The sequence below is a fragment of the Vulpes vulpes genome, chromosome 6 (genome assembly GCF_048418805.1).
Source record: "Vulpes vulpes isolate BD-2025 chromosome 6, VulVul3, whole genome shotgun sequence".
NCBI classification, from domain to species: Eukaryota; Metazoa; Chordata; class Mammalia; order Carnivora; family Canidae; genus Vulpes; species Vulpes vulpes.
Genome location: NC_132785.1, coordinates 123227413 through 123255024, shown reverse-complemented (window position 1 = coordinate 123255024; position 27612 = coordinate 123227413). Strand labels below are relative to the sequence as shown.

The following is a 27612-nucleotide window of genomic DNA, read 5'->3' as shown; positions in this document are numbered from 1 at the left end:
GCCCGTGGCTCGGAATAGTCAGGTTCTACTGAAATACTTCGTGCTCTGAACAATAACTTGTTAAATGTAAATATTTAACACATATGCCAATTAAAAAAAAATTTTTTTTCTTTAACTGATTGCCTCAAAAAAAAAAAAATGTGCCCCAGGAGTTCCAGCCAGCTTGGAGGCTCTGGGCGTTCAGCAGATCTGGCCTTGAATTCCAGCTCTGCAGCCATTTGTGGGAGGTTGGGATAAATCGGCTGTAAAACAGGAGTGAAATCACCAGCCTCACAGGCCTATTAGGATTAAATAAGAAATACATGACAGCCTTTGCTGAAGGGGTGTCCAAAGGCGAACTTGCCTTTCTTTTTCCTGCAACACTAAGGCCTGTTTCTGCAAATGGGAGACTTTCATGCTTTTTTTTTTTTTTGTCTTCACCCCTTTTCAATTAATTGGTTATTAATTTATTATTAGTTCATTAATTAATGGTGGAGGAGAGGGAGAGAGAATCTTAGGCAGGATCCACAGAGGATCCAGTACAGAGCCTGATGCTGGGCTGGATCACAACCCTGAGATCATGACTTGAGCCAAAATCAAGAGTTGGATGCTTAACTGACTGAGCCACCCAGGCACCCCCCCACCTCCTTCTTTTTTATACAGGTCTCATAAAACTTGTTTTGGTAAAATAATTAACACTTTCAAATTTTGCATTCAATCTGGGAACAGCTTGCTCATAGCAACATTCTATTTTTAAAATCATCAACAAGATGTAAAAATATTCATGCAGGACCTGTGCGAAACTTGATGGACTGGGTATTGTTTAACATTCTTTCAAATAACTTGTTAGTTCAAATTCTCTAGAATTCACTGGATGCTTCCTTTTGATTTTTAGTTTGTCCTTGTTGATATGCGGCTCAGCAGGTAAGTATTCTGAAAGCTCTTCAACTGTATGCGTTACTAGAAAATACTTCACCTTGTTTCATTCTTTTTTTTTTAATTTTTATTTATTTATGATAGTCACAGAGAGAGAGAGAGAGAGGCAGAGACACAGGCAGAGGGAGAAGCAGGCTCCATGCACCGGGAGCCCGATGTGGGATTTGATCCCGGGTCTCCAGGATCGTGCCCTGGGCCAAAGGCAGGCGCCAAACCGCTGTGCCACCCAGGGATCCCACCTTGTTTCATTCTTGTTTATACTCCTAGTAACAGCTAAAAGAGCTAGCACCATAGTTTTTTAAGTGGATGGCTTCGAACGAATTTTACATCTATCATATTGGTAGGTGAAAAAAGGAGATTCAATTATATCAACAAGTAATGTACCTTTCTTTTACTATTACTCCCTTCTTTTTTCAAAGCCAGCTTTCATATACAGGCATACCTTGGAGAATTTTGGTTTCCAGACCACCACAATAAAGTGAATATTGCAACAAAGCTAGTGAAATGAATTTTTTGGTTTTCTAGTGCATATAAAAATTATGTTTGCCTTATACTGTAGTTAAGTGTTCTGTAGGAGTATGTCTAAAAAACTAATGTCCATACCATAATTAAATAATACTTTCTTGCTAAAAAAAATGCTACCATTTGAGCTCTCAGCAAGGGTCTTGCCTCAATGTTGATGGCTGTTGACTGATCAGGATGGTGGGTGCTGAAGGCTGGGGAGGCTGGGGCGATATCTTAAAATAAGACAATTAAGTTTGCAGCTCAATGGACACTTCAAGAATGATTTCTCTAGCATGTGATGCCATTTGATATAGTGTTTTGCCCACAGTAGAACTTCTTTCAAAATTGGAGTCAATCCTCTCAAACCCTGCTGCTGCTCTATCAACTAAGTTTATGAAATATACTAAACCTTTTGTTGTCATTTCAACAATCTTCACAGTAGATTCCATCTGAAGAAACCCACTTTCTTAGCTCATCCATAAGAAGCAACACATTTGTTCAAGTTTTGTTGTGAGACTGAAGCAATTCAGTCCCATCTTCATGCTCCTTGCTCTTTCCACCCCCATCTGCAGTTTCTTCCTCTCCTGAAGTCTTGAACCCCTCAGTCCTCCATGAGGGTTAGAATGAACTTCTTCCAAACTCCTATTAATGTTGGCCTTTTGACCTCTTCTCGTGAGTCACGGATGTTTTTCATGGCATCTAGAATGGTGAATCCTTTTTAGGTTTTCAATTTACTTTGTCCAGATCCATCAGAGGTATCATAAGGCAGCTACACCTTTTTGAAATGTTTCTTAAGTAAGATTTGAATGTCGAAATGACTTCTTGATCCACGGGCTGCAGAAGAGATACGGTAGCAGGCACGAGAGTAACATTCATCTGACTGCAGATCTCCATCCGAATTCTTGGGTGACCACGTACATTGTCAATGAGCAGTAATATTTTGAAATGAATTGTGCTTTTCTGAACAGTAGGTCTCAACAGGGGCTTAAAATACTTAGCAAACCATGCTGTAAACAGATGTGCTGCCACTCAGGCTTAGTTGTTCCATTTATAGAGCAGACAGTGTAATTCTTTTTTAAAAAGATTTTTATTTATTTGAAAGAGAACAAGTGAGCATGAGGAGGGGCAGAGGGATAAGCAGACTCCGTGGTGAGTCCGGAGCCCCATGCAGAGCTCAATCCCAGGACCCCGGGATCATGACCTGAGCCACCTAGGCGTCTCTAGCATAATTCTTTAGTGCCCTATGATGTTGGAATGAAAATGAGTATTGGCTTCCTCTTAAAGTCACTGGAGCATTAGCTCCTGACTAGTCAGCCCGTTCTTTGAAGCCAGAGATTGACTTCTCTCTAGCTATCATAGTCCTAGAAGGTATCTTCTTCCAATAGAAGGCTGTTTCATCTACATTGAAAATATTTAGCGTAGCCACCTTCATTCATCATCTTAGCTAGGTCTTCTGGATAGCTGGCTGCTTTGATTTGTACTTTATGTTATGGAGACATTGTCTTTCCTTAAAGCTCCTGACCAACCTCTACCAGCTCTGAACTTTTCTTCTGCAGCTTCTTCACCTCTTTCAATCTTCATAGAATTGAAGAGTTAAGGCTTTGCTCTGGATTAGGTTTTAGCATAAGGTAATGTGGTTGGTTGGTCCTCTGTCTACACTAACATTAACACTTTCTCCCCAACAGCAATCAGGCTGTTTTGCTTTATCCTTGTGTATTCACTGGAGTAGCATTTTTTCCTTCAAGAACTTTTCCTAAAGGATACAGTCAACAAAACTAAAAGACAACCTACAGAATGGGAGAAGGTATTTGCAAATGACGTATCAGATAAAGGGCTAGTTTCCAAGATCTATAAAGAACTTATTAAACTCAACAGCAAAGAAACAAACAATCCAATCATGAAATGGGCAAAAGACATGAAGAGAAATCTCACAGAGGAAGACATGGACATGGCCAACATGCACATGAGAAAATGTTCTGCTTCCCTTGCCATCAGGGAAATACAAATCAAAACCACAATGAGATCCCACCTCACACCGGTGAGAATGGGGAAAATTAGCAAGGCAGGAAACCACAAATGTTGGAGAGGATGCGGAGAAAGGGGAACCCTCTTGCACTGTTGGTGGGAATGTGAACTGGTGCAGCCACACTGGAAAACTGTGTGGAGGTTCCTCAAAGAGTTAAAAATAGACCTGCCCTATGACCCAGCAATTGCACTGCTGGGGATTACCCCAAAGATACAGATGCAGTGAAACACCGGGACACCTGCACCCCAATGTTTCTAGCAGCAATGGCCACAATAGCCAAACTGTGGAAGGAGCCTCGGTGTCCATAGACAGATGAATGGATAAAGAAGCTGTGGTCTATGTATACAATGGAATATTCCTCAGCCATTAGAAATGACAAATACCCCCCATTTGCTTCGACGTGGATGGAACTGGAGGGTATTATGCTGAGTGAAATAAGTCAATCGGAGAAGGACAAACATTATATGGTCTCATTCATTTGGGGAATATAATAGTGAAAGGGAATAGAGGGGAAGGGAGAAGAAATGGGTAGGAAATATCAGAAAGGGAGACAGAACATGGAAGACTTCTAACTCTGGGAAACAAACTAGGGGTGGTGGAAGGGGAGGAGGGCGGGGGGTGGGGGTGACTGGGTGACAGGCACTGAGGGGGGCACTTGACGGGATGAGCACTGGGTGTTATTCTGTATGTTGGCAAATTGAACACCAATAAAAAATAAATTTATTATTAAAAAAAAAACTTTTCCTTTGCATTCACATATGGGCTAACTGGTGCAAGAGGCAGAACTTTCGGCCTTTCTTGGCTTCCCACTTTTCCTTCACTAAATTTAATCATTTTTAGCTTGTGATATAAAGGGAGAGATGTGCAATCCTTCCTCTCACTTGAATACTTAAGAGGCCACTGTAGGGTTATTAATTGGCCTAATTTCAATATTGTTGTCTCTCAGGGAATACAGAGGTGCAAAGAGAGACAGAAAGAGGACAATGGCCCATTGGTGGAGCACCAGGACGCAATTTATCAGTTAGGTTCATTACCCTTTATGGGAGTGGTTTGTGACACTGCCTAAAATTATAGCAACATCAAAGATCACTGATTAATGTAGCAAATAGACCTTTGTGACAAAAAATCCTGCATTATCTATAAAGTGCAGTAAAATGAGGTGTGCCTATAACCACAAAGTTCAGGTGATACTTTTATCAACACACACACACACACACACGATGGTTATATAGTTGGTGGAGACAGAAGACTGGGTTCTGACCCAACTGCAGTGTTCACAGGTGGGCTGCTGAGCATGCCCCTCTGTCTGTCCAAGAGTCAGCTGTCATCCACAAGATAAATGGGTTGAAGGTAGAGTTCTGAAGTCGACGCGCACACGTCAGAAACTGTATTTCTATCCTGCTCCCCTCGACAGCCAAACAGCACATTGTTTCTGAATCCTGTACAGAACTGCAGTGAGCGAGGGGAGGAAGCTAACCATCAGGACACCATTGGTGGCTGATTTGCTGTTGGTGACCTGGAGTAAAGGTGGGGAGGGTGTCGTCGTGGGAAAGGAGGTGGGCATTCTTTGTCTCTTCAAGGATCCTGGGAGTGAGCACTCAACCCAGCTTGGTGCTTTTGCAAGAGAAAGTTCTTTAGCTGGTTGAAACCCTGGATCTGTTGTATTTCCCCTTCAATTAGTGCATACAGGCTAACGCAGAAATTGAGAGTATGAAGGGGATGAAAATGACCTATCTCATCACCTAATGAGAGCTACTACTAACATTGTAGATTTTCCAGGAATAGATAATAGTTTTATATCCTTTTCTAAATCACGCAGTGTATTTTCCTATTGCCATTTTTTCATTTTTTAATGGCTGCATATTTTTCCATCAAAAGCACATGATGTGCTTTTTTAGAGCCTTTCCAACTTTCCATTAGAGAAAATGAATATTCTTGTAGTGTATCTTCTGCTGAATCTTTTCTCCATGCTAGATTGCTAGGATATTACCAGTACAGAAGTTACAAGCTTTGTAAAGACTCTATTACTAATATTTTCTGGAAAGGTTTCATTGCATGCCCCTCACTAAATCCTTATTGATATCATTATATTTAAATAACGGATATTATTAAGTTATTAGGTCAAATACAGAGCTAAACTCTTTTCCTTTCTTGAATTACTGGTCAGGTTGAATATCTTTCAAGTGGTTACTGGACATCCATACATTTTTTTTCAAGTTGTTTGATTATACTACATGCCCACTGTTCTTGTTTTCTTGTTGACTTGTAAGAGTTACTTATTTAGAGGCTTTTTCTTTTTTTCCCCTTTTGGAAGTGACATCAAGGATTAATTTATCTGATTAAATTCTTTAAACAAGCTAGATGAAATGGAAGTTTCAGTATCTGTATAGTTTTATTAATGTCTTTTCACTCTGTTCCTCTTTCATAATGATAAAAAGAGCAAATCACTTCACAGCAAAATGTAACCATACAGAATTCAAAAATGGACATGGAAGCTCCTGGAACCAGTCATTTATCACAGAATGAACAAAGTCAATTTTTGAATGTACAATCACTTTTCTTCATACTTAACTCGAAATGAGTAAACAGAATTTTATTCGAACTTTACAAATATCCTTTACATTTATTTAGCCTGAGATTAAGCGTGAGAAAATCTGACCTGCAGTTAGATATCACTGCCCAAACAGTTAGCATCTGAAAATAAAGCTGCAAATGGACATGCATTTACCAAACAGAAATAAAACATCCTTATGGACTCTGACAATGAATACTGACCCAAACCGAACTTCAATGTGGTTCTACATGATCTTCGGAGCCCAAAAGTGTCTATTACTAAATAATGATTAAAAAAAAAAAAAAGTCTGCAAATGACAAATTATGAAGGTGTGTCCCAATGCAGAATTTTACTTCAACATTTCTACAGCTGCTGCTTTAGTAGTACTACTAAAAAATCGACTCCCCAATCCTTAGTATTCAATATGTACTTGAAAACATGTAGCAGCATGGTACGATTCATTTTTATAAATATTAGTACCTGTAATAAAATATAAAAAGAGAGTCTCCCTTTTTCAAATATCAAGTCTCTGAATGCTTCATTCATCCTTTGGTTTCAAACCCATACAATGCAGGCATATTACATTGTAGATTTAGCTTTGAGAAAGAATACTGTGCATCTGTTGGGGAGGGAGGGGTGCTAGGGAATACCAAAGCACTACAGTATAGAAAGGAAACATTGAAGCAAAAATACTTTCTGAATATATACTGTACATCATGTAAACAAACATTCATAAGAATCAACACAGGCCAAAATATTGTTTTCTGGGAATTCAGAATCTTCTTCCTTTTGAATCACACACACACTGAAGATGATTTTTGTTAAGAAAAATGGAGCCTGTTCCTATATTTGCTTATGTGCTTAAATATCTTGGAAACAATTATTACATTCATTTGCTAACGGTTTGTCCTCTTAGTTGGCTGGCTGTTGCAAACAAGGAATACAGAACTATTATTTCAGTACCTGTTTTCCATTTAATACTAGCTAAGTAATATATATATAATTAATTCATCTTTATCAGTCCATATTAGTAATATAAATAGATTAAGTGAAGCAGTGAATTTCAAAATTTGTGCAGGGGAAACTAGTTGATAATTTGTTTCCAATAAGGCTAGTAGCAAAATAATTACTACAAAGTCAGTCCAAGCTAGTAGTAAACCCCTGATTTAGCAAGCTGAATCCATGTTTGAAGTTAGGTCATTTAAATTCCTGTATATTACTGTGCAAATCTAGAATTTCCTATGTAAAAGAGAGTGCTGGTAGCATCAAAATCCTGTAATAAGAGAATGAAATACTGATTAGGTTTTGAAAGGCAGAGCTACTATATGAAGAAATCTGAATGTCTTAATGACAGTATCACAGCAATGGCCTCAGGATTCCCTTAACGAATCCAAAACTAAGAAAGACAATTCATTAGTCAGTAATGTTCTGAGGCAGAAGTCTAAATTTGAAGCAAGGAATGGACATAAAACCAAAAATGCGTTTTCTACTATGACCATATGCAAGTATTTCAAGCTTTATGTCAACATTTTGTACCAGCAGCAGCCCCCTCTAGAAGGAAAAAGCTTGGTCACGACTATCCATCCCTCTTCAAAGCTTCCAGTCTTTGAAGGAGTGCGTTTCCAAATGCTTCCCGGTAGGCAGGGCTGAGTGTATCCAGCAACGAGTAGACAGTTTCATGATAGGGAGTGTGTAAGTGATCATCCACTTGGTCAAAAGCATAACCTACCACCTACAAGAGAAATGCAACAGTGGATCAAATAACTAGATTTAACTTGGTACAGAAAGCAAAAATGTGTTTACTGGGGCCATTCTTCAATGACTCAATTTCTCAATCAATAGAATATGCATATTTCTTTCATTTTTTTAAAGATTTATTTATTTATTTATTTGATAGAGAGAGAGAAAGAGAGAGAGCTATCACAAGCAGGGGGAGTGGCAGAGGGAGAGGCAGGCCCCCATCTGAGCAGGAAGCCTGATGTGGGGCTCATGACCTGAGCCAAAGGCAGATGCTCAACCCACTGAGCCACCCAGGCACCCTGACTAAGTGTATTTCTAAGCAGTCTGAAACTTAAAGGAACATCACAAACAAAATGCCCTCTTTATCATCTTTTTCTCAAAATGTAAAAGGTTTAATTTACCTACTCCTGAACCTAAAAAGGGATGTCAGAAGAAATGTCACAAGGAATGTAAAAGCCTACACAGAACAGGTATTTCATTTTCATAGACTGAAACGTGCTTCTATTTATTCCCACACCTACTGAGGATCAACCATACAAAGGCACCAGAACAGATGCTATATTATCAGTCCATATTTTTATTATTTATTTAAACTCTTTTATAGAGCCCTAAAAACTGCTTATAGTTTCGATCCTGCTTTACAATTAGTTACATTACTAATTCAACATTACTAACACATCACTTATCTGACAGGGAAACAAATGCTCAACTCTGTGAGATCAAAGGGAATGCTGTTCTGTGTGTGTGTTTTCTCTAAACACCGTGAAAGCTTTTGTCCCCAACAAGATCTATCTTGGTTCACCAGCAGTGTTGGGCAAAATCAACTTAGCTTTTGTTGACTAAAGCTGGTGAATTCCCTATATAAACTAATTTTTTAAGACATCTATCCAAGAAGACTCACCTTTAAGTTACAAGTGGCTTTGCTGTTGTTTTAAATGAAAGCAGAGGCAGATGTGTCAGGATGATGAATCACAGCTCTTTGGAACCATGCTGTGTTGTAGCACTTTCTACACCACATACCACTGTTTGCCCCTCCTTTCCCTGCTAGCCTACAGTCTATTTTTTTTTTTTAAACTTTATTTTTTTAATTTTTTTTTTTAATTTTTATTTATTTATGATAGTCACAAAGAGAGAGAGAGTAGGGAGAGGCAGAGACACAGGCAGAGGGAGAAGCAGGCTCCATGCACCGGGAGCCCGATGTGGGATTCGATCCTGGGTCTCCAGGATTGCGCCCCAGGCCAAAGGCAGGCGCCAAAACGCTGCGCCACCCAAGGATCCCCCTACAGTCTATTTCTAATTTCCAACACAGGATAGTTGCTCAGTAAAAGCTAACTGAGTAAGACTGCAAAGACAAATATTGGAATATCTACGTGCCAGGTTTCTAACGGCTCTAGACCTTTCTGCAAACTATTCATATAAGCATCCTTCAAATCCTTTTTAGTTTTTTTTCCTGATCTCTAGGCTATAGATAAAGAAGCAGGGTGCAGACAGGTTGAATGACTCACCCAAGATTCCTCAAATTCACATGTTCGGCTTCTGACTCTGATCAGAATGCTTCCTACCTTCCACAGTCACCTCAGAACTAATCAGTGTAAGACTGAATGAATATACACAGGATGATTGATCTCTACTTTGGATTTGCCTATTTCTATTTAAGATGCACCCACTTCTAAGACTACCTGCTTTTAGCACAAGGTCAGGGATTTAGGAGGGAGAGCACAAAGACTGGTTAATCTAGGTACTACTCCCAAAGCAAAGGAGCTACCGGTGGGGCAGTTATGAGGAATTGGAAGTAGTGAAGATGCCAGATTGGCAATTTATTTCAGTGGAGGTGACTGCCAGTCAATGGATACATAGAACACATAGTTTGAGCAAACTGAATCTAGTGAAATAAAAAGATATTTGTGTGCTTAACATTGTCTGACATTCTTACCTACTCAGGCCTTGCCCTGTACCTTAGGATACTCTGCAACTTTGCAGGACTACCCTTAGGTATACTAACAAAAGTCAGAGATCTTTTGGCTAAGGTTGACAATTATTAAAGTCAAACTAAATTTTGGAATTTCTAATATCTATTCCTTTGTTCAGGTCAGAAATTTTCCTAACAGCAAGTTTTGGGTTGTTTATTTATTTATTTATTTACTATTTTTGAAGGATTTTATTCTCAAGCAATCACTATACCCAAAGTGGGGTTCCAACCTACAACCAGGAGATCAAGGTGCCCCAGTGAGTTTTGTTGTTTTAAATGATAAGTTGCTCTTGGCCAGGGATTTCTACTCTTCTAAATTCAAGATTCTGTTTCAAAGGTTGCAGAGGTGTCACTCTCTCTAGAAAAGCTCACACACAGGAAAAGACACTCTTGCAAATCTGGAGGCAGATATTCTGCTGTGACTTAATTCTGACCTAACAGCTGGAGGGCAGAGCAATCAGGTATGTTGTTTTAGTAGAAGAGACATTTTATAAAAAGTGGGAAAAGATCCTCTCAACATGATTGCAAAGCTCACCTAAGCACAGAATGCCTACTTCTGGTGGATATATTTAGCTATAGGCAAGAAATAAATTAATTTGGGGGGTTATGTTCAAAACAAAGTAACACTGTAAATCAAATGTTTTTCTTTTTCAAAAAACTCAAAGACTTTAGAATTAATAAGAATAACTAGAGAAAAAGAGCTTTTCTTACAAAGGTCTTGGACCTGAGGCACTTGGGTGGTGCAGTTGGTTGAGTGCCTCCTTCTTGGTTTTGGCTCAGGTTGTGATCTCAGAGCTGTGAGATGGAGCTCCCCTGCCGGGCTCCAGGCTCAGCAGGGAGTCTCCTTGAGATGTTCTCTCTCTCCCTCTCCCCCCAAACCTCTGCTCTCTTTAAAAATAAAAAAATAAATCTTAAAAAACTTTTTTGGATGTTGTGTTCTCAGTTAACAATCTTCTTGCCCCCCGACCCCTGCCCCCTAAAGTGGTAAAAATAACAATAAAAAGTTTTTTTTTTTTTTTCTATAAAGAAGTGACTTACCCTTAGCCCTGCTTCAGTGAGCTCGAGGCAGTATCTGTTCCTCTCTCTTGTTTCCACATTGATATAGGCAACATCATCAGCACAGCGCAGGTTTTTGGAGACAAACATGTTATTAACAGCAAAGAGAACGTCATTTACAACTGCTTCAGCTTCTAGCTTCATGTCTTTCATATCAGCTTCTTCAAAACCATTAAGCTCTGCATCTTCTTCAAACCCTGACATGCTGCTCAGCTCCATGGGATTACAGTCTGTTTCCATTCTGCAAAGGAGTAGATATAAAACATGTTTACAGAGAGACATTCCAAATACTGTTGTTTGATTAAGAGGAGCTATGCCTTAATATAAAACATTAACTAGCTAACAACTTTTAAGGAAAATACTGTCTAAAACCATTTCCAGGGGGATCCCTGGGTGGCTCAGCAGTTTGGCGCCTCCCTTTGGCCCAGGGCGCGATCCTGGAGTCCTGGGATCAGGTCCCGTGCCGGGCTCCCGGCATGTTATCCCTCTGCCTGTGTCTCTGCCTCTCTCTCTCTTTATGTCTATCATAAATTAAAAAACAAAAAACAAAAAAACAAAAAAACCCAAAACCATTTCCAAGTTGTTTTTCACAGACATGTATAGATTTTCAAAAAAAGAGGTTTTCTACTCTTCCCCTAAAGGTTAATTCCCATAGTGATATAATTCAGAATATTAGCTTTCACTTTTTTCCAATAATGCGTCAGTAAAAATCCTGGTACATAACTCTTTTTAATGTGTAATTATTTTTCTAGGGTAGATATTTAAAATTGGAATTGCTGAGTCAAAGTGTATGCTCATTTTAACTTTCAACAGATACTGCTGATTCACCTTCAAAAAAAGGGCTGTACTGATTTATCCTCCACAAATAGAATGAGAGACTATATTCTTTTTCATTACCCTCTTTACAATCCTTGTTAATATTTGTCAATCTGAGAGGCAAAGAATGATGCCTCATTGTCTGAATATGTATTTCTTTGATTAAACATCTTTTTGATATTTATAGGATATTCTTAGTTCCAAGATCATACAGCTGTAAAAAGCAGAAATGGAAATGAACTCAGATTGTTAAATCAGAATTGAAATCTTCACCTACTATAGTGCACAACTTCTCAATGGCTCTTTTTAGGACTTCTGGATTTGAGGTTTTGCATACAAGGGTCTTTTCCACCCCATGATTACATTTTAAAAACCTCTTAGGTTGTCTTCTAAGTTCCCATTCTCTACACGGATGGTTAACTTTCTGATCCACCTAGAATTTATTTTGTATAGCTTTGTTTTTGAAATGGATGGCTTACTGTCCCAACACCATTTATTAAATGACTCATGTTTTCACCACTTCTTTGAACTGATCCAAATACTATAATTGGAAAAATATCATTTCTCAGGCTAACTCAATCCAACGTTACTGCCAGGTTGCTATGGAGTTCTAGCTTCTCTTCTGTGATGTGGTAGCAGTGAGTATTGTTAAAATTCAAAATGTATGAATGAGAAAAGTTAATGAATGTCAAAATGCACTGGAATGCAGGAATTTTCAGAAGAAAACATGCTTTCTTTTTAGCTGCAGGCTTTAAAAGTAAATTCAGATTTCATTTCTCTGAACTGGATTAAGCATTCATTGTCCTGAATGTAGTAGGACTCTTCAACTTGTTATGAGCATTTATATAATTCTTTTAGTACCTTAAAAATTCCATCTCTTTTTCTATAGTACTGACTTGTGCCCTATTTGTAATTTTCAAAATCCTCTAAGTTAGTGGTTTTTACCATGGCCACTGACCCTACCTCAGAGAAACTGAATAAAAATCTCTGGGAGATTTTTCTGCATATTTTTTAGAGTTTAGAGATTCTACTGTATGGCCACTGCTCTAAAATTATTCGCAAAAATCTTAAGGAGTTAAAGAGTTTCTGTAGCTGTACATAGTTTGCCATCATAAAAGGCAAACTAGTTGCTAAAGGCAGTTTATGACAAACTATGTCTAACCATTTAAAAAAATGCATAGCAAATGTACTAGTAACATATTCTTCCAATCCTGTTCCAACTAATGATGTTTATGGTTCCTTTACCTTGAGTCCTATAGCACTCTACAGAATTAGTCCCTCATTCCTAGCAAGTTAATTTTATCAATTATTGCTGGGGCAATTTGTCAGATAACTGGAATCTAATATTGACTTATATATATGAAAGTGAAAACATTTTTCTTTTTCTTTAATTTTTTTAAAGATTTTATTTATTTATTCATAGACACAGAGAGAAAGAGGCAGAGACACAGGCAGAGGGAGAAGCAGGCTCCATGCAGGGAGCCCGATGTGGGACTCGATCCTGGGTCCCCAGGATCACACCCCAGGCTGCAGGCGGCGCCAAACCGCTGCGCCACCGGGGCTGCCCAACATTTGTTTTTCTAAAACTTTCTACCTTATCCTAAAAATAATCATTCTACTCATTATAATAATCGGTTTCATGTGTAAGAAAATAATCCATTTTATTATTTTACAGAGTCAGTGTTGAAGATTTTGAAATGGAACTGTCCATTATTGTCTCTTACTATCTCTTACTATCATGAATACCAAATATCTTTGTTTTGCTTAAGTGATCAAGTACTCAATTATGGATGTCAGGAATAATAATCACTACATTAAAAAGATGATGAGAAAGCTTGACAAGCTTTTAAAGCAAGAGTCTAATTCACTGCAATTAGGACCTTAATGATGGAGAAAGATGAAGAATCCAACATCAAAATGGAAGAAACCCTTACAGGTCCATGAAGTATGTCATCAAGTTGCTGCTGTGTAATAATTAGCACCAACGGGCATAAAAGAGAGACAACTTTCCTAACTGCAAAGTTTTAGAAGATTTTTTCTAAAATGTCTTGGGGCACCCTGGATGGCACAGTTAGTTGAGCGTCTGACTCTAGATTTTATGATCTCAGGGTCATAAAATTGAGCACTGTGTCAGGCTCTATGCTGGGCATGGGAGCTGCTTGGGATTCTCTCTCTCCTCCTCCCTCTTTACCCCCTCCTGCCCGCTGCCATGCTCACTCGCTTGCTCTCTCTCTCTCAAATAAATGACTTTACATGATGCATATAAAAGACACATTCAGAACTTCAGGTAATGATACATATACATGAAAATGATACATTTTAGTACTGAAGCATTATGTAAGCTAATATTTTACACTAGTGTTACTTCAAGATACTATAATTTATCTTTTATGCATTGTAACAAGCTCCTGATTATTACCAATATCCTTTTCCATTCCTAATAGCACCCTGATTTTCTTAGGGGAATCATAACACCTTCTTGCCTTACTGAGTAAAGCAACCAAGCAACATGAGGGAGACTGACTCCAATCCTGGCTAGAGACTATGCTGATAATCACCATATGAATTCCTCCCAGTCGCTCCAATCCAGAGCAGCTTCAGTACACAGCCCAGTTGTTCCTGGTAGCCATTCCGGATGGGGAAACTAGCCCAAGGATGCGGCTAACGGTGGGAAAGAAGAGAGCCGAGAGATTCACAGGGAAATGGAGCCACGGTCTTGACACCTGACCAATCTTCACATTTTTCAGTTACTGAATCCAACAAATTCCCATTCTTTTACTGGCAACTAAAAGCATCCCAATTGATTTAGAAGCCTACTCAAAATGAAAAGCAGTGATTGATCTAGCTCTTCAACAGCTTTATAAAAGTAAAGAGATTTTAAAAAATGGAACTCTGTATTTTTGTGCCGGTCATTCAGAAAATGCTTAATAAAAGCTCTGTAGAATGTGAATAATTATCAGTATGTGTCTGTATTAGTTTCCTCTTGCTGCTGTAACAAATTACCACAAACCTGTGGCTTAAAACAACACAAGTGAATTTTCTTTTAATTCTAGATGTGAGAAATCTAAAATCCAGGTAGCAGCAGGGATGTATTACTTCTGGAGCCTTCAGTGGATAATGTTTCCTTGCCTTTTCTGCTTCTAGACACTGACTGCATTTCTTGCCTCATGGTCCCCTCCTCCACCTTCAAAACACATCACTACATCCTCTGGATCGGTGGTTAACACCTCCTTTTTCTGAATCTTGACACGGGCACCCCTTTTACAAGGAGTCTCGTGCTTACATTGGGATATGTCCCTGTCTGAGGTCCTAAAGTTAATCAATAGGCAAAGTTCCTTTTATCATATAAGGTAATGCATTCAGTTTCTGGGACTAAAATACAGACATCTTTGGGGGCCTCTTCTGTCTACCACAGTGTCTGTAGCCTATTAGATAAGGAATACAAAGGTAGTCAAAGAGACTTCGTTTTCTGACCTTACTTTTAGGAAGCTGTAGTTTATTTTTAATAAACACATTGCACGGGCAGTGTAAAGTACTAGACAGTTTACAGTGCTCTCTTAAAAGAAGGCCCAGAGTACTTGCCAAGTTTAGTGCCTTCTTTGCAAAGATTCCTTGACAATAGTTTCATGCTTTGTATTCTGTAACTCCAGTACCATGATCACCACAAAATGTACCTGGGGTAGTGTTTCAATTAAAGGTAGCATCTCAAGGCTGACAAGGGGTTTATTAAGGATCCTAAATTAAGAGCTCTGTCCAGCTACTTGATTCTAAATTTTATTTTTATTTTTATTTTTTTATTTATGATAGTCACAGAGAGAGAGAGAGAGAGAGAGGCAGAGACACAGGCAGAGGGAGAAGCAGGCTCCATGCACCAGAAGCCCGATGTGGGATTCAATCCCCGGTCTCCAGGATCACACCCTGGGCCAAAGGCAGGCGCTAAACTGCTGCGCCACCCAGGGATCCCCCGCTACTTGATTCTAGATGGTGACTGGCCTATCCAATTAGATTCTCTCTTGAGGAGACTGAACACAGAGCCATGAAGGTCTCACCAACATGAAGGCAGTTGGTGGTGATGGTGCTAGAACTACGGCAGTCAGGATGGCTTGATCAATGGGACACTAAAGAAGTGGCATCTACATTTCTGATTATGCATCTCATTAACTAAAAATACTTTAAACAGATACTTGTTATATGTATATGTATTTACATACACATTCTACTATAATTAAAATATTAAAAACACATAAATATGAATTTAAACAGGAGAAGCTAAAATATGAACTATAAGCTTATTTTCTCTTACTTCTCAACGGATTATCTCATGTACTTGAGTGTGGAGGCCAGCACCACAGAGGAGGAGATGGGTGCCCATTTCAGGGAAGAGAAATTACTAAAATTACTACTCACACATTAGAGCTGCTGTCTGGTTACTGGAATGACTCTCTCATCAGTAGGAATCTGGTAAAAATCCTTGATTTCTCTCTTTCTGCAGGCAAAATAATTTATCATTGTACAGGAAATTCTAGACCAACAGAACTTTGTGCAATGAAAGAAACATTCTTTATCAGCGCTGTCAAAGACAGTAGCTACAGCTACTGGTTAAAGTGACTGAGGAACTCAATCTCAAATTTCAGTTAATTTTCATTCATCTAAGTTTAAATAGGTAATGGCTCTTGTATCAGTGTGGGTATAGACCTTTGGGAATACTTTTGGATACACGGTAATCAACTCCGTTTACATTACAGTTGGAAAAAAAATCAGTAGATATAAAGGAACTAAATTAAACTTATTTTATATATGAGTAGCAAGATTTGGAAATACATGTTAAAAAAAAATCTGAATCTCAGTACTCTATGGAGAGGAATTAACCATCTTGTTTCAAATGGCAAAAGGTAATGAATTACTTATGTTTTGTGATCTTGTCAATTTATACTCTAAGTTTATCATATATTGTAATTATTAAAAATAATCCACTGTACATCTACATATCCAGCATTTCTCTAAGCATCAGAATACTAATTAAAGAGGTCTACTGGTGGGGCGCCTGGGTGGCTCAGTTGGTTGGACGTCCAACTCTTGAATTCAGCTCAAGTCATTATCTTGGGAGCCTGAGACTGAGTCCTGAGTTGGGTTCTGCACCCAGTGGGGAGTCTGCTTGAGATGCTCTCTTTCTCTCCCCCACCCTTGGTGGCACTCTAATATAAATGAATCTTAAAAAAAAAAAAAAAAAAGGTGTCTATTGGTATTATAGCTTAATTTGGGAAGACAAGCTCATGAAATATGTACATAAATATTAATGCTACACACATGCATCATAATTATAACCTAAGAAGTGTACTTAATTTTGGGTGACAGGTAGTTAGAGAAAGCAATGGTATGTTTGGTCTTATTACAAACTTACCACTAAAGTTGTATGAGCCTGGGCTGGCCGCGTAACCTCACTGGACTCATGATTTTCTCAGCTATGAAATAAGGGGAACAGACAAGAAACTCTTTACTGTTCTTGAGAGCTCTGATATTTTGTGATCTATGACATAATTGTTAGTTATGATGGGGCTTGACTTTGACTCATGGAAGAAGTCAGTCAAAACTGGTCTTGAATGAGCACAGGTGAAATTATGGATGAAGCAGAAAGGACTTGAGAGTTGTAAAGAATTCTTCACAGGGAACAAAGCATAAGCAATAACCTGCATGGGGTGTGGCAGGAATTCTAAGGAGACTAGCCTAACTAGTCTAATGCAAGGACAATGTTAGGAGAGTAATCGAGGGGTGCCTGGGTGGCTCAGTGGTTGAGTGCCTGCTTTCAACTCAGGTTGCGATGGGGATTGGGTCCCTTATCAGGCTCCCTGTGGGGAGCCTGCTTCTCCCTCTGCTTCTGTCTCTGTGTCTCTCATGAATTAATAATTTTTTTTTTTTAAAAGGAGAGTAATAGCCCAATTTAAAGTGTGCTGATACCCAGAGAGAAGAATTTGATTTTGGTATAATAGCCTCTTTTAAACCCTTTGAGAATGGTTAACAGCAACAGTCTACATTTCAAGTGGGTTTCTTTCAGGCAGCATATGGTTTGGTCCTGCTTTTATATGCAATCTGGCAATTTCTACCTTTTAATTGTAGTGTTTAGGCCTTTTATATTTAACATGACTGCTATAATTACTGATGTGGTTCCTATCTATTTTGCTATTATCTATTTGTACCATCTGTATTCTCTTCGCTTTTCCTTATTTTTCTGCCTACTTTTGGACTGACCACTTTTTAGGATTCTATTTTACATCCTTTGGTGGCTTACGAACTCTGTTTTTAGTGGTTAGTTTACACGATACATCTGTAATTACACTATACATCTGTAATTATCACAGTCTACCTTTAACCTTGAAGTGATATGTACTTCATGTAGAGCATAAGAACTTTACAAGAGTATACTATATTGCCTTTTTAATATTTTTGTCATATTTTACTTCTACGTGCTACAAACTTCATAATACATACATACTTTTGTTTTAAACAGTATAATTTTTCAGCAATTTAGATAAGAAAGTGTTTTATATTCAACCACATAATTACTATTTCTGGTGCTCTGTGTTCCTTTGTGTTTACTTATACTCACATCTATGATCTGTATCACATCCTCTGCCTGATGGATTTCCTATAACATTTCCTGTAGTGCAGACCTGCTGTTAATGAATTCTTTCAGTTTTATTTATGAGAGAGAGAATGCACGTGCGCATGATGGGGTAGAGGGAGAGGGAGAAGCAGGCTCCTTCCTCAGCAGGGAGCCTGATGCGGGACCTGCGTCAAAGGCAGATGCTTAACAACTGAGCCACTCAGGTGTCTCTTTCGGCTTCTGTATATCTAAACAAGTCTTCTTTTCACCTTCAGTTTTGAAAGATATTTTTGCTGGGTATAGAATCCTGGGTTGACAGTCTCCCCACTCTAAGATTTTAAAACTCTCTCTCTACTATTATTTTGCTTACATTATTTCCCGTGAAAAATCTAATGTCATTGCTGTCTTTGTTCCTCTGGGTGTAGTTTTCCTGATTTCTTTTGCTTGGGGCTTTTCAAACATTAATTTGTCCCTCTTCTTTTTGGGGACTCCAATTTCATGAATATTAGGTTTAAGTGAAGTTGTCCTACTCTTCTTTTTTCATGTTCTTAGTTTCTTCTCTCTTTGTTTCACTTTGAATAGCTTCTATTGCTGTCTTTGAATTCACTAATCTTTTCTTCTGCAGTGTCTTATCTCTACTTGTCTTTTTAAAAAACATTTTCCATGTCTCTACTTAATTTGCTCAGTTTTTCCCTCTAGCTTTTTAAACATACGGGTTTTTAATGTCCTTGTCTACTAATTTCACTGTTATTTATGGGTAAATTTCAAATTACAGATTTTTCTTACTATTGGTTGTATACTGCTGCTTTGTATGCATGGTAATTTTTAATTGGATGCCAAACAATGTGTATTTTACCTTATACAGTCCTATTTTAATATGCCTATAAATATTATTGAGCATTCTTTTGGGATATAGTTATTGGAAATAGCTTGATCCTTTTGGTTTATTTATTTTTTAAAGGTTTTATTTATCTATTTATTCATGAGAGACACACAGAGAGAGGCAGAGACATATGCAGAGGGAAAAACAGGCTCACTGTGGGAAGCCTGATACAGGACTTGATCCCAGGACCCCAGGATCAGGACCTGAGCTGAAGGCAAATGGTCAACCACTGGGCCACCCAGGCACCCCACCTGATCCTTTTGAGTTTTGCTTTTAGACTTTTTAAGGCAGTATCAAACCTCCATTTAGTTTCTGGTTAATTCTGACCCACTATGGAGTCAATAACCTTTCTGAATATTCTGATATCCTAAGGATTATGAGGATTTTCCATTTTTGGTGATAGGAACAGGAACATCCCTGGTCCTGTACTTTTTTTGGGTAGTTTCTTCACACCTATGTGTTGATCAGTATTTATTCAGCTGCAGGCTGGAGGGGGATCCTCTGTACATTTCCACAGCTCTTGCTTTCTGTGAAGCTCTCTAATTTCTAGTACTCTGTCCTAGTTGACTTGGCCTTTCTGAACTTGAAGCTCCATATCCTTAATTCAGGGAGACTACTGGGCTCTACCTGGGTTTCTTTTTCCAGTGTCATGCCTAGAAATTCTCTCCAGGCAATAAACTGGGGCAACGGGCTCACCTCATTTGTATATCACAGCATTAAACAATGAAGAACGCTGATCGTTCAATGTCCCAGTGATCAGCGTCCTTCATTGTCTAATCCCCAACATTTTAAAAGCCTTTTCTCCCCAGATGTTTTTGCCCACTTTCTTATTGTTTCAGGTGGAAAGGTAATCTGGACCCTGTCCCTCTGTCTTTGCCAGGAATGCACAACCAAGTGCATTCCAGTTTTGAGCAAACCTTGTGATCTTATTTCATAAATTTTGGTCTCATATTACCTTTTTTTTTTTTTTTTTTTTTTTTTAAGATTTTAAGTAATCTCTACGCCCAACATGGGGCTCAAATTCACAATCCTGAGATCAAGAGTCACACATTCCACTGGCCAAGCCAGCTAGGGTGCCCCTCTCCCATATTACTTTGGAAAAACTTTACCACCTTGCCAATTCCTTCATTAATGGGTTAAATACGTTTCTTAAAAAGTTGAGTATAGTCAACACACAAAATTTAATTAGTTTCAGGTGTACAAATTAGTGATTTGACAAGTTCATACACTAGGCTGTTTTTTACCACAAGTGTAGCTACCATCTATCCTGTTACACCACTAAAACAATACCATTAACTGCATTCCTTAGGCTCTGCCTTTTATTCTCATGACTTATTCATTCCATAGAGTTAAATACATTTTTTACACATGCTTACTATGTTTGTATAAGACCTATGTTTCTAACTTAAAAAAAAAAATTGTACTTTGACATTACAGGTGACCCTTGAACAACAAGGGTTTGAACTGCATGGTTCCATTTATATGTAGATTTTTTTTTTTTAAGATTTCATTTATTCATGAGAGACACAGAGAGAGAGAGAGGCAGAGACACAGGCAGAGGGAGAAGCAGGCTCCTCATGGGGAGCCCAATGCGGGACTCGATCCTAGGACCCAGGGATCACGAACTGAGCCAAAGGCAGATGTTCAACCATTGAGCCACCTAGCTATCCCTATATGTAGATTTTTTTCAATACATACAGTATTGTACTGTAAATGTATTTTCTCTTCCTTATGATTCTCTTAAAAAAAAAAAAAGATTTATCTTAGAGACAGCATAGACAGGGGAAGGGAGGAGAGGCAGAATCTTAAGTAGAGCCTGAGTGCAGAGCCCCACATAGCTCCCAATCCCATAACCCAGAGATCACACCCTGAGCTGAAACCAAGAGCAGGAGGCTTAACAGACTGTGACACCCTGGCGCCCCTCCTCCTTATAATTTTCCGAATAATATCTTCTTTTCTTTATTGTTAAGAATACAGTACATAATGCATATAATATACACAATATCTGTTAATTAGCTGTTTATATAAGTGGTAAGGCTTCTGGTCAACAGTAGGCTATTAGTTAAGAGTTTGGGGAATCAAAATTTATACTTGGATTTTCAACTACACGGGAGTTGGTGACTGGAATGTCCAAAGCTCAGCTCTATTTTAGACTTTCAGTTCTTCAAAATTCAGCTTGACACATTTATTTCTGGATTCGGTATCTGATCTCAAGAAAGAGTTAATCACTACATCCTTCTTCCTTTGCATTAGTATTGCTGTAGATTTTCATACTTCTTTGGAAATCAGGGCCTGTGATGTCTACATCACCAGCACAGGGGCCCACCTAAGGCAGGTCTTCACTGAATATATGTTTTAAAGTTTATTTGTTTATAATCTATACATCCAACATGGAGCTAGAATTCCACTACGAGATCAAGAGTCGCATGAGCTCTACCGACTGAGCCAGCCAGGTGCTCCTTCACCAAATACTTTCTGAATGAATAAATCAAAGAAAAAATTCTAACTCACTGCTTCTCAACCTGTGATACTTGGCCCTGTGACAATGGGCATACAACTGGATAAATAAGAATATACACTGTAGACATTCTCCCCCAAATACACATCACTGTTATAGTAACAATATTATGAAAGTGTGATGTAAAATTGCCTAGAACTTTTTAAAAACAAATAGAGGTCTTTAGCTATGCCTTCTTCAGGTTATGCCTCTACACTCCTAGGATTTCCTTTGCCTCCGATAAAAAATTTGAGTGAGAAGTAAAAAGAGTACTGCACTTACCTAAGAAATTAACTCAGAAAGCTTAAAATTCTAGGCATTGGGCCTGGGGGTATGAGGTTAATGAGCAGAGGTGGAAGCTAGTAGAAGCGCGGCAGATTCATACTGAGTTAGACTAAGTCTTTATATTTCTTCCCACTTCAGTTAGGGTATTGTTTTTTGTAAAAAGTTAAGGAAATTCAATAGCTCTTATTCCATCTGTTGGTATGATTTAGCGGCTGTGGTAAGTGTTTTTGGAAGATTCATGAAACTGGTTATCAAGATATTGATTACTAAGTCCTTTATTCCTTGTCTCTTTATTTTTTATCTTCTAATTTTTCTATGGCAAAAAGAAAATGTATTGTTTGCAGGAAAACAAAAGTCTTTTGAAAATGTGATATATTAGAAAGTACGAGGGATAGAAGCAGAAACATTCTTCTAAAAGAAGCCAAGTTATTGAGATAGTTAAAATAACTGGGAGCTTCAGTTCCAAGTGGAATGAGAGGTTTGAATTTATCTGCATTTCAAACAAGAGTTTTGAAAGTAAAGATGAATCAAGTTGATTAATTATAATTAGCAACATTTAGAAATTATCCAAAGCTAAAGCTAGTTTAATCTTTATTTGCTGTTAACACGTAACATTTAATGTTTTCAATAGCTCTATGAAGTATGAATTTTGAAATTAAAAAAATTTTTTAAAAAATATTTATTTGAGAGAGAGAGAAGAGAGGGAGAGCATGAGCTGGGGTGGGGAGAGGCAGAGGCAGAGGCAGAGGGAGAAGCAGGCTCCCTGCCAAGCAGGGAGCCTGACTCAGGGTTCCATCCCAAGACCTTGAGGTTATTACCTGAGCCAAAGGCAGATGCTTAACCAACTGAGTCACCCCAAATTTTAAAATTTAAAATCAGAATCATCATATATTACAGTATTTGTAATTCAAATAAAATTGCATACTTTTTCCGTTTATACACTGATGTATAAAATTATTCTGCACCCTACTTGCAATGACAGAGACACATATAGATGACTAACAACAAATCAATTATAGGGGGAGCTAACAGTGAGGAAATATACAGATAGTGTTAATTTAACAAGCCTTGTAAACTGTAAATAAGCAGCAACACCACATCCCTGTAAACACCCTTTCCTTCAAAACCAGAAACTATAAATGAGATTTTAAGAAAAGACTCAAAATTTGAATGCTTAAAAAAAACCATCCAGGCATTAATTTTTTGTTTCCAAGTAATCCTCTAGGTTACACAGAGGATTGGGTACTATATTTAATATAAAGTACATTACGAGCAAAATAAGACAAATCAATATCTGAAGAATACAAAATAGAAAACCTCTCTGCTTTCCATTTTGACTCTAAATTGGCTCCCTACCAGGTTCTGAGTAATATTCCATTGCCAGTACCTTCAAAAAACTGGAATACCTTACGGGTGCTATTAGTTATTCTGGTCAGATGACTGTGTCATCTGGTAGAAAGTTTCCAAAATGATTCCTTATAACATCATACATCAATTATTTAGGAACCAGCTCTAACTTCATCTGTGGGTATAATTTTTGTGGTATGTTAGTGTTCTGGAGTCTTGATAAACTGGTTATCAAGGAATTTATCACTAAGTTCTTTATTCTCTACTTAATTTAATGGACTTTGTTGAGTTTCATCACAGATTTACAGCATCAAAGAGCTGAAAAAAGACTGTAGATTTGTCCTTAATGACAACAGTCATATATATATATATATAGCATGACAAAATAATAGAAGCACAGTGGCTCAGTGGTTAAGTGTCTGCCTTTGGCTCAGGTCATGATCTCAGGGTTCTGGGTTGAGCCCTCATCCAGCTTCCTGCTCAGTGCGGAGTCTGCTTCTTCCTCTTTCTCTGCTTCCCCCTGCCCGTACTCTCTCTCAAATACATAAAATCTTAAAAAAAAAAATAATAGAGGCAGAATGATTTCAAGAGCAGTATACAGATTTCCAATTTTCACTTTGAGAATCTGACAAGTGACATCCCAACAGTCAGCAGAGGGCTAGAACACGGTATCTTAATCAGGATGACTTTTTATTTGTATATCTCATAGCCTGAAAAATCCTCTCAATATGAACAAGTGGCCAGTAGGCTGCAGTTGGTTAAAGGGTCTTGAACACAGCAAGAATCTCTGCTCTAGCTATTCTGGGACTTGGGGCAGGATACTTGAATCTCTCTGGTCACACATTCCTCCTCTTTAAAATGAAGCTAACCATAGCATCACATAAAGGTACCACAAGTACATATGGAAAGTGCTCAGCACGGTGCTAACTAAGCTCAGAAAATAGTATGTTTATTATTATATACTGAAAAGATGGTTAAGGAAGAGCTGACCCTGAAACTCAAGCCATTTAACTTCGAGTTTGGTGCTTTTAACATCACGTGAAGTGCTGTGGCTGCTGCTGTCTTTTACAGCTCCCAGAATCATGAGATACGGGAGCCCTAAGGGAGCCCGAACATCATATTCCAGTTACGAGTGCAAGTCTTAAAAAGCCAAAAGTATGTCACGCACTTTTCTTTTGTTTCACACATTAGCATGGATTTCTTTGAAGGATGTATACAGCTCTGCTATGTAGCTTCTAACCCGTCACTTCAAAGCCTTTTACGGAATTCTTAAAAAGTTGACAATGTTTCTTCACCTTCCTCATTTAATTAACACTAGGTGTTAACATTTTGTGATAGTACTCTGTCTTTGATAAAACATAAAAATAGCACTGTGAGTTAAAATGAGTATCATATTCTAATCGAGCTCCAGGTATAAAAATGCTAGGTCCCAAGCCTGAACTTGCATGCTGACTTTCTCCTAGAAAGCATAACACATACGAGGCAACATTCGAAGGGAGCATGCCTGTTATCACAACAAAATCTTCTGATTTTTATTTTCCTTTCCCGATGGTTGAAATTTCAGGCATTTCGTGGACATCCTGTGCAATTCTCTATTCCAAAGGAAATCACTTAACATTTGCCCTTGAAAGAAGTCGACTGTATCCATTTGTCAAAAGTCCAGTTGGAACCTTCCAAGGCCTATGCTAATTCCCCGCCCAGATGAAATTCCGCCTTTTCGTCGCTTTGTTTATATTCCTTTTATTGATAACTGTAATCACTATTCACAAACATGTCTTACTTATATCTTCAAAATATATCCAGAACCTAACTGCTTCGCACCTCCTCGACCACGACTACTCTAAGTCCAAGCTACTGCCTTCTGCCACCTGGATTCCTACAATAATCTCTGTTCTGGCTTTTTCTCCTTTGGTCCTCCCACCTCCACACCGCAGTTAGCATGATTCTGTAGAAACTCAGGCCAGATTATGTCACTCCTCTCCTCGAACCCAGTCACCTACCCAAGTAAGAGCCCAAAGTCCTCACAGGGCCCTACAGGGCCTGTGCCCCCAAGCCCCCAGCTTCTCCTCCTCCTTAGTTCACTCTGCAACTCATCAATCCTGCCCTTGCTGTTCCCCTGCCACGGAAGTCAACATGCCTTGCTCCCTGGCTTTCTCCAAGACTCTGCTAAAACATCACCTTGTTAAATGAGAGAGGCCTTCTCTTACCCCTCTGTATACAAGCGGCAAATAACTTCCCTCTCCATTCGCTTTATATCACTTTACTTTTTTCAACAGCACGTACCAGCCCACGGCCTATGATATATTTAATTACTGTTGGTTTCCCTTCCCTTCAACAAGATGTAAGCTCCATGAGGCCAGAAACTTAACTCTGCTCCCTGCTGTATCCCCAGCACCCCAGCAGGCAACAACACAAATGCTTACTGAATAAAGGCGTAGCCCTTTCACCAGCGAACATAAACTCCCCGAGTTCTTTTCTACCTTCTCCACCTCTCCAACCGCGGAGACTTTCCTTTCACGGGCCCTTAACGAATATTTCTGAATGAGTGAAGAGCACGGGAACTGAGGTTACCGACAATGCTTCGGACAAGCCTACAAAGAACGGGGGGGTGGGGTGGGGAGGGGGGAGGACACAACAGTCCAAGCGACTACATACACACACGCGAGAGAGAGCGCACTGACTCTCAAAAGAGTGTGGCTGCGGAAAGGGGACCCGGAGCCTTCCTGGGTCAACATTTCCGGGCGGTCTTGGTGCGAGTTACCGACCTGCCAGTAACCCGCCGTCTTCACTGTGTATCCCTGGATGCAACCGTCTGTGCTCGGGGCTCGGTTTGGCTTCGTCCCCCACCGCAGCTCGGCAAGTCTCGGGGCGCCGAAGCCCGGCTCGCAGGCCTCTCAGGGCTGGCGGAGCTAGAGGGCGGCTCGGCCTCCGCTGGAGATGCCCTCCCCCCCCCCCCCCCCCAAAAAAAAAGGCAGCACTAGGATCGCGCAGCTTCCCGGAGCGGCACGAGCGCTTGGCTCAGGTTTCCGCGGGGTCCGGAGCCTCTGGCGTTGAGCACACAAAGCAGTTCTGCCCGCAGATGCCTCCAAGGCTCAAGTTTCCCGGAGCCGGGGCGGGGGGGCGGTGCAGCACGCCCCGCAGGAAGAAAGCGCCCTGCAAACTGCCAAGCCGCTGGGCAAACCGGAGCTTCGGAAACAATACCTCCGGGAGGCGGGGGGGCAAGAACTTGCCGGCAACGGGCGCCGGCCGCTGCCGGGGGACCGGGTGGGGGGGCGCGGTGGCGGGAAGGGCCAGGCGCTGCTGCAGCCCCCGCCCCCCCTCCCCCCCCGCGGCCGGCGCGCTCCGACAGCTCGTTTCCGGGGTCGGGGTCCCAGGTGGCCGCACGGCCCAGGCCAGCCGCGCCCGCGACCCCTGCCGGCCCCGGCCCCGGGCCCCTCCCGCCGTCGCCCGCCGCAGCCCCCCCCTCCCTCCGCCCCCCGGGCAGCCCCCGCCGGCTCACCTGCGCGCGCCCGGCGTCCTCCGCTTCCCCCCTCGGGAGGCGTCTGGAGCCGACCCGCGGCGCCGTCCCGCCTCCCGCGCCCGCCCCGCCCCCTCGGAGCCGGAACCGCGGGCTTCCGGGCGCTTCTCCCCGCCCCCCCGGCCCCTAGTGTGGCGTCACTTCCGCCAGCGCCCGGCCGCGCGCCGCGAGCGTGGGCGTCGCGCACGCGCCGGGAGCGCCCCAGAGTCGGGAGCGCGCCCCGCGGATGACAACAAATTCGTCGCGCGGCGGCGGCGGTGGAGGAGTCCGCCTCGGTACCTGCCGCGGGCCGTGCCGCGTGCGCCCCTGCATCCTGCCTGCGTGACGACTGGGGCCCTCGCGGAGGCCTCCCCACGCCCTCACATCCCCCCGGGCCTGGGGCGACGGGTCCCCGCCGGGCCTAGCGCGAGCCCCGCGGCGCGGGCCATGGGGTCGCCCTGAGGGACGCCCGGCGCCCAGCGGGCATGGAGGGGCCGTCCCGGGCTTAGGCCCCGCCGCCGGGACTCGAGCCGCCGCTGCTGCTGCCGCCGCCGCCGCGGCCTGGAGCCGGAGCCGGAGCCGGAGCCTGGGCCCCAGGGCCGGAGTCGCCGCCTGCAGCCCCCGCGGGCCCCGTGGCCGGCGCTCACCATGCCGTGGCCGTTCTCGGAGTCCATCAAGAAGAGGGCATGTCGGTACCTCCTGCAGAGATACCTGGGCCACTTCCTGCAGGAGAAGCTCAGCCTGGAGCAGCTCAGCCTGGACCTGTACCAGGGCACCGGCTCCCTCGCCCAAGTCCCCTTGGACAAATGGGTAAGAGCCGCCGGCGGCCGGCCGGGAGGGCCTCGCTCCCCCTCCTCGGGGGCCGGCGAGCGGGTATCACCCGTCCCCCGCGCTGGGTGACGTCCACCCCCCGTCCCCGTCCG

At 41.0% G+C, this 27612-nt stretch overlaps 2 protein-coding genes across 11 annotated transcripts in view; one reads left to right on the top strand and one right to left on the bottom strand.

Moving 5' to 3' along the window:
• Positions 1-5818: 5818 nt before the first annotated feature.
• GSKIP (GSK3B interacting protein) lies at positions 5819-27473 on the bottom strand. Of its 9 annotated transcripts, none has more exons than XM_072762253.1 (6): positions 26693-26728; positions 25959-26124; positions 16982-17042; positions 15988-16066; positions 10747-11005; positions 5819-7731 (listed from the first exon to the last, which is right to left on the bottom strand). In XM_072762253.1, the coding sequence occupies exons 5-6, from the start codon at positions 11002-11004 to the stop codon at positions 7576-7578; spliced, it is 414 nt and encodes a 137-aa protein (XP_072618354.1). In that variant the 5' UTR covers position 11005; positions 15988-16066; positions 16982-17042; positions 25959-26124; positions 26693-26728; the 3' UTR covers positions 5819-7575. The 9 variants fall into 9 exon arrangements, with proteins under 9 accessions (XP_072618354.1, XP_072618355.1, XP_072618352.1 ...); XM_072762254.1 differs by lacking the exon at positions 26693-26728 and adding an exon at positions 25617-25730; XM_072762251.1 differs by lacking the exon at positions 25959-26124 and having other exon boundaries at positions 26693-26785.
• ATG2B (autophagy related 2B) overlaps positions 27206-27612 on the top strand; it is a 71808-nt gene continuing 71401 nt past the window's right edge. For both annotated transcript variants that reach the window (XM_072762247.1, XM_072762246.1), the window contains exon 1: positions 27206-27499. In XM_072762247.1, coding sequence (XP_072618348.1) covers positions 27338-27499 — 162 coding nt within the window. In that variant the 5' untranslated portion in view covers positions 27206-27337. The remainder of the gene's footprint in view (positions 27500-27612) is intronic.

Excerpts from the sequence above, each read along its gene's own strand:
- GSKIP (XM_072762256.1), bottom strand. The coding sequence starts at position 11,004 with ATGGAAACAGACTGTAATCCCATGGAGCTGAGCAGCATGTCAGGGTTT. Across the intron at positions 7,732-10,746 it reads TCACTGAAGCAGGGCTAAGG|GTGGTAGGTTATGCTTTTGA; the intron begins GTAAGTCACTTC and ends TTTCTCTTGTAG.